The sequence below is a fragment of the Bos mutus genome, chromosome 23 (genome assembly GCF_027580195.1).
Source record: "Bos mutus isolate GX-2022 chromosome 23, NWIPB_WYAK_1.1, whole genome shotgun sequence".
NCBI classification, from domain to species: domain Eukaryota; kingdom Metazoa; phylum Chordata; class Mammalia; order Artiodactyla; family Bovidae; genus Bos; species Bos mutus.
Window position 1 is genome coordinate 14313198 of NC_091639.1, and position 6104 is coordinate 14319301.

Consider the following 6104-nt stretch of genomic DNA (forward strand, 5'->3'; position numbering starts at 1 on the left):
CGCGCGGCTTATAAATACAGCTGCGCGGCGGGCCGGGCCGGAGCGGAGAGGAGGTGCGGTTGTGAGTCTGAGATAGGAGCGGGGGACCCCTCGGGCCCGGGGGAGTGCGGCCGCAGCGGCGGGCCGGCTGTAGTCGGAGGTCCGAAGGGAGTGACTCGGGCGCCCGGTGGGCTGCTTTCTTTCCGGCGCCTTTGATTTTTTTTTTTTTTTCCTTGCCTTTTGGTCCCGGCCGAGTGTCGCCCGCTGTCGCCCAGAGCGATTCTCCGGTCAATTGTTGGGCGCGCGATCGCCCAGAGCTTTCCGGTGCCCCGAGCGCAGAGCGGGCGCGCGGGGCGCGAAGGAGAGGGGAGAGGAGCCGGCCGCGGACGAGGGGAGGGGGTCGGAGCTTGCCTGTCTCGCTCGCTCGCCCAAGCGGGTCCGCTCGCTCAGGGCGCAGGGCGCGCGCGATGAAGGCGGTGAGCCCGGTGCGCCCCTCGGGCCGCAAGGCGCCGTCGGGCTGCGGCGGCGGCGGCGGTGGCGAGCTGGCGCTGCGCTGCCTGGCCGAGCACGGCCACAGCCTGGGCGGCTCGGCGGCCGCGGCCGCGGCGGCGGCGGCCGCGCGCTGCAAGGCGGCCGAGGCGGCGGCCGACGAGCCGGCGCTGTGCCTGCAGTGCGATATGAACGACTGCTACAGCCGCCTGCGGAGGCTGGTGCCCACCATCCCGCCCAACAAGAAAGTCAGCAAAGTAGAGCTCCTGCAGCACGTTATCGACTACATCCTGGATCTGCAGCTGGCGCTGGAGACGCACCCGGCTCTGCTGAGGCAGCCGCCGCCGCCCGCGCCGCCGCACCTCCCGGCCGGGACGTGCCCGGCCGCGCCGCCGCGGACCCCTCTCACCGCGCTCAACACCGACCCGGTGAGAGGCCCCGGGGCGGATGCGGCGGGGGTCCGCGGGGAAGGCGACGGCCGGGTGGAGGCACGCGGGCGGTCCCTTTCCCCGGGGCAGGGGCGGCGGAGAGTGACAGTTCGTCCTGCCGCTCTTTCCGGGGGCCGCCGCCGCCGCAGGCGGCGGGCAGGGTGCAGCGAGCTTGGGGGCCGGCCGGGTGGGCGCGCGGGGCGGGGACCAGGGCTGGGCGCCTCCTGGGCTGTCAAGTCCATGTCCCCCCCGCGGAAGGGGAGTCTCCCCCTGGGGCTGCAGGCTGGGGTCGGGGCATGCGTCGGCGGGCCAGCCTGGGTTCCGGGAACCGATGAGGAAGACCGGGAGGAGCGCGGTGGGGGCGCCCGCTAACCTTTCCCTCGGTGTCGGTTGCTGTTCCAGGCCGGCGCGGTGAACAAGCAGGGCGACAGCATTCTCTGCCGCTGAGCCGCGCGTCCCAGGTGAGCGCGCGTTTCCCTTCTCGGGTGGCCGGTCACCAGAGACACCCCGTCCCCAGGGCCTTCCGGTGTCAGGCACAGTGGTGTTCTTTGCCGTCCCCCCACCCCCCGCCCCAGCATTTCTGAGGGCAGATTCCCAAGGAAGATTCACCTCTCTCTCTCTGCCACCCAGTTACTAAGTGAACCCGTACTTAGCTTCGAGAACTGGGGGACGGATCAGCTCGTGTCCCCGCCGCCCCCAGTGATCGGCCGGTCTCCTCGCCGAAGTGAGGGTACCCTCGTGGGCGTGGGGCCCAATGCGCCGCACCTCCCCCCCCCGCCCGTGCAGCCTGACACCCACGAAAGAGGACGCAGGCAGGGTCCCCGGAGTGGGTGCCCTGCGCGGGCTTCCCGGGGGCTCGCGACTGCTTGCACGGCGCCGGGCCGGGCGGCGGACTGCGGGTGTAGTCTGACCCGGTGGTTTGTTTTGGGTTGTTGATCAAGCATGTCTTGAGTTTGGTCGGTGGCGCCAGTTAGTCTGCAGCGGGAAGGTTCACACACCCCCTCTATTCATTGCTGTTCCACAGGTGTGCGGCCGCCTGAGCCCGAGCCAGGAGCCCTAGAGAGGGAGGGGGAGAGAGCAGAAGTTAGAGAAAAAGCCAAGCGGAGGAAGGAAAAATAACAAAAAGATCAGAAAATCTTAGAAACGTTTCATTCGTCATTCCAAGAGAGAGGGAAGAAAAATAAAACTTTTCATCTTTGTTAAAACTTTTTTGCACGTTCATAAACATTCTACATACGTATTCTCTTTTGTCCCATTTATAACCGCTGTGAATTGTACATTTTTGTGTTTTTTGGAGGTGCAGTTAAACTTTTAAGCTTAAGTGTGACAGGACTGATAAATAGAAGAATCAAGAGTAAATCCGACTGTTAGAAACCGACTTTGTGACCAAGGAGCTCAATTTTTGTTTTGAAGCTTTACTAATATACCAGAGCATTGTAGATATTTTTTTTTTTTTGACATCTATTGTTTAAAATAGATGTTTATACGGGGGCAGGGAACTTTGTGTTCCCTGCAAGAATGTTACATATTGTATAGATAACTGAGTGACATTTCATACCATGTATATATAGAGATGCTCTATAAGTGTGAGAAAGTATATGCTTTAATAGACTACTGTAATTATAAGATATTTTTAATTAAATATTTTTTGTAAATATTATGTGTGTGTTTTTTTTTAATCTGTGGGAATATTTCTTTTGGAAAATTATTTTTCAGCTCAGTTGAAGAGCTCTTGATAATCTTGAATGTCTTTTCTGTTTGGTCTGGCTCTTAATTTGTTTTTGTTTTGCCTGGTGTCCTGTAGACTCGGAAGTAACAGTTATAGCTAGTGATCCTGCATGACTGCATGAGATGTTTAATCACAAAATAAACTTGTTCTGAGTCCATTCAAATGTGTTTTCTTTAACCTAGATCGAAATCTTTGTATTTGAAGCCTACATGTGGAAAATGCGCTTTATCAGTTTTTAAGTACAGGGTTTGATAGTGTAATATATAAAGAGTAAGTGTTTGTTTTTCCTTTTTTAACGGAGGTCAAGATGGATTCGGAATGATTTTGCTTACGGGATGGGGAAATGCTTGGATCCTGATGAGTTTATGAAATCTACTGTTTTATCAAAGTGGAAAAATGCTTATCATTCTTCATTTTACACTAAAGCTTAATGTCACTGAGTTTCATGTCTGTACAGATTATTTAAATCATAGAAATGAAAAATGTTCTCTGCTTGCTACCAAAGGACAAACTCTTGGCAATGAACACTTTCTGCTTTCCTTCCTCCAAAGAATATTAATAGGCAACAGTGGGAGAAAAAAAAAATTTTTAAGGCATAATGGCAAATCCTTCAAGCAGGGATAAAAGTCGATCTTCAAACATTAACTTAAGTAGACCAAAAATTCTGATGACCGCATCTAGATTATTTTTTTATAAAAATGATTTTCACTATAGCTATGTTAGTTAACTGCTAAACTACTGTCCAATCTCTTGTGATGTGTAACTTTTACATGTGAATATTAAAGTAGATTTATCTGTCTTGTACCGTGATTTCTGGTCTCATTTCTTCAAAACCTTAACACTTATTTTTAAGACTTTCTTTTCTCTTGAAGGAAGGTAGTATATTCTGGGTTAGATAGGACTGTCAGGGCTTGTGAACATTATACATTTAATGTGATCAGTGCTCTACACACCAGTTAGATGGAATTTTTAGAGTGAGAGAGAATTAAGTAGGATTTAATTGGGTGCTTTGTAAATAGTTAGTCAACTGTGTGTGTAACGTGGTCTGTTTGATTTTTAAAAGGAAAGGATTTGTTTCAGCTTATACAAGAATAAAAGTATTACAAACCCAAGGGACTTTTTATGAGGTCAAAGTCAAATATTTATATGAATATGAAATATGGCCTCTAGTAGTCGGTTGAAATGGCAATATCTCAACAGAAATGAACAAAGTTAATGCTGATAGATTCCAAAAAATGTAAAGATTTTAAAAAATCTGTCCCCTATCTCCATCATGTTACCCCCTCAGCTTTGACATTTCACTGGTCTTAGGTATTTTTAGAATTTGATGTATTTGATGTTGAGACTTACAAAGTCAAAGGACCACTTGTTTAGATGAGGTTTATTTTTATTTTTTATATTATTCATTCTTGTCACACATCGAGGAAAACACAAGAACACTGCTGGAATTCCAAGTCTGAAGAATTCTAACGATTGCATTCTTTGTTATTAAGAAAGGGGACAATCCCTCCTTTTTATTTGGCAGCTTAATTTCAGTAGGAAGCAAGTCACATGTGCTCTGTTGGTTGGAGTTAGGCATTTGTCAGGCCTAACTACCATATCCTACCTAAGTTTTTAAGCAGAGCTTAAACTTATGCTGGGAGATTGTACATCTCAAAATGAATATTCTTGATTTTTGAAGATAAGTCTTGCTCCTTAATTAATTTCATATTTGGGGCATGAAGAACCACTAAAAGGGAAAAAAGTATTATGGATGTTACATTTGAGAGACTTGACATTTTCCCCTCAGCCACTCACACAGCACTGAATGTCTCTAAAGAAGCAAAGTCACTGTTCACTAAATTAATATGCAGTTGTATAAGATAATACATTCTATTAAATGTTGGCTGTGTCCTAACCAAGTAACCAAATAACAAAAACATTTGTCATTTATCTATGTAGTTTAATGATTCAGATAATTGGTTTCACAGAAAAATATTCTGACTTCTCTCATTTAGTTTGTCTGCCTTTAATGTATAGGCACAACCAAAGAATCGTTTACACCTGCAAAGGGAAAAAAAAAAAATCTCATGGTGAGATGTTGTTTCTCATTGTGGTTTTAAAATCCTGAACATCTCAAGACATTTCATGTTGAAGGAGAAAAAACTTTCATTTCAAAGAACTAATATACTTTGACATTGTATAAATCTTAAGTCTATTGTCAAGCTTTAACTGAATTTTTAGAACTTTTAAAAATTTTCACCCCATAATCTATTGTATTAAATGCCTTCTATAATAATAAATCTTCACTGAGCAAAGGGTTCTGAAGTTTGTGGTTTTTAATTGACTTCTACTGAGTTATGCAATTTTTCATTATCAAGAATGGGTCTCTTGATGGATCACCTCAATTATTTACAGTGTTCCTTACCAGGTGATGAAAAATGTGGCTTGAAAATGGTGATATGAATGAAAAGGAAATCTAGTTTGAATGCTAGAGAAATCTTGTCTACTCTTTGGTATCTGCTAGGAGAGGGAGCAAGAATTCCAAAAAGGCAACAGAATGATACTCAGGGAAACTAGATCTCTCTCTCTCTCTCTCTCTCTCTCACACACACACACACACACACACACACAGTAATGTTGACAAAAATTATTTCACAGTAGTGCAGAACCAAATAAAACTGGCCCTGTCTTTCTAGCTGATGTACTTTAATTATATATATGTTAATCAGCCCAGATAGCCCTTGGGTCTCTACTGGGCCAAGGACCAACCCCTCCAGGTTTCTGAAGAGGGAAAAGCTTCCCCTTGCTGCTTTGCAAGTCCAGGAAATTAATTTACTCACCTCAGAATTAATCTTAATAGGGTTGCCCTCAGTAGGTACTCTTCAGACCCAGATGGTTTCTTTCAATTACAACCCATGACATTTTGCTAAAATATTAATTATATTAATTAGAACCATTGCCCAAAAGGTTTTAAAATTGTAATTTTACTTCGAGTTCTACCTTGAGCAATGATACAATAGATACTTGAAAAGATAAAACTCTTACAAAAGGGAACTCATTTGTTCCAGAGAGATGAACTGCAGTCGTATAAACAATTGAAAGTGCTTTTCAAATTTTTGATGAATTTTTTAAAAGTGTGTTTCTGTGTTCAAGTGCCTCCTTCATGATGATTTATATCCTGGCTGTTATAAAAAGTTTTGCTTAGGCGCTAAACTCGGGTCTGAACACATTGCCAAAGTTTTTTTATACTCACCCAAGCAAAGCAATTCAGTAGTCAGCTGCTGAAATTGATTCCGTCATTCATAAGTCTCCACAATAAATTCACACAAGGGATATGAAAAAGGGGCCATAAAAATTGAAGTTAATTTGAAAAGCCCCTTTGAGTCCTTAAAAGAGTAAACACATCAGTTTCTCGGGGAAGAACAAAATATGTTACCTGTATTCCACTGACTAAATGTGATTGAAAAGGAACTTAAAATATTTAAATAAAGAGACCG

The 6104-nt window shown here is 45.7% G+C and overlaps 1 protein-coding gene across 1 annotated transcript; it reads left to right on the forward strand.

Annotated features, from left to right (window-relative positions):
• Positions 1-291: 291 nt before the first annotated feature.
• On the forward strand, positions 292-3429 carry ID4 (inhibitor of DNA binding 4). The gene is made up of 3 exons (XM_070360821.1): positions 292-896; positions 1299-1357; positions 1921-3429. Exons 1-2 carry the CDS (start codon positions 447-449, stop codon positions 1341-1343), a joined length of 495 nt encoding a protein of 164 aa, XP_070216922.1. The 5' UTR covers positions 292-446; the 3' UTR covers positions 1344-1357; positions 1921-3429.
• The last annotated feature ends 2675 nt before the right edge of the window (positions 3430-6104 follow it).

Coding starts and splice junctions, on each gene's coding strand:
- ID4 (XM_070360821.1), top strand. CDS start 447: ATGAAGGCGGTGAGCCCGGTGCGCCCCTCGGGCCGCAAGGCGCCGTCG. Junction 897..1,298: donor CCGCGCTCAACACCGACCCG/GTGAGAGGCCCC, acceptor TTGCTGTTCCAG/GCCGGCGCGGTGAACAAGCA.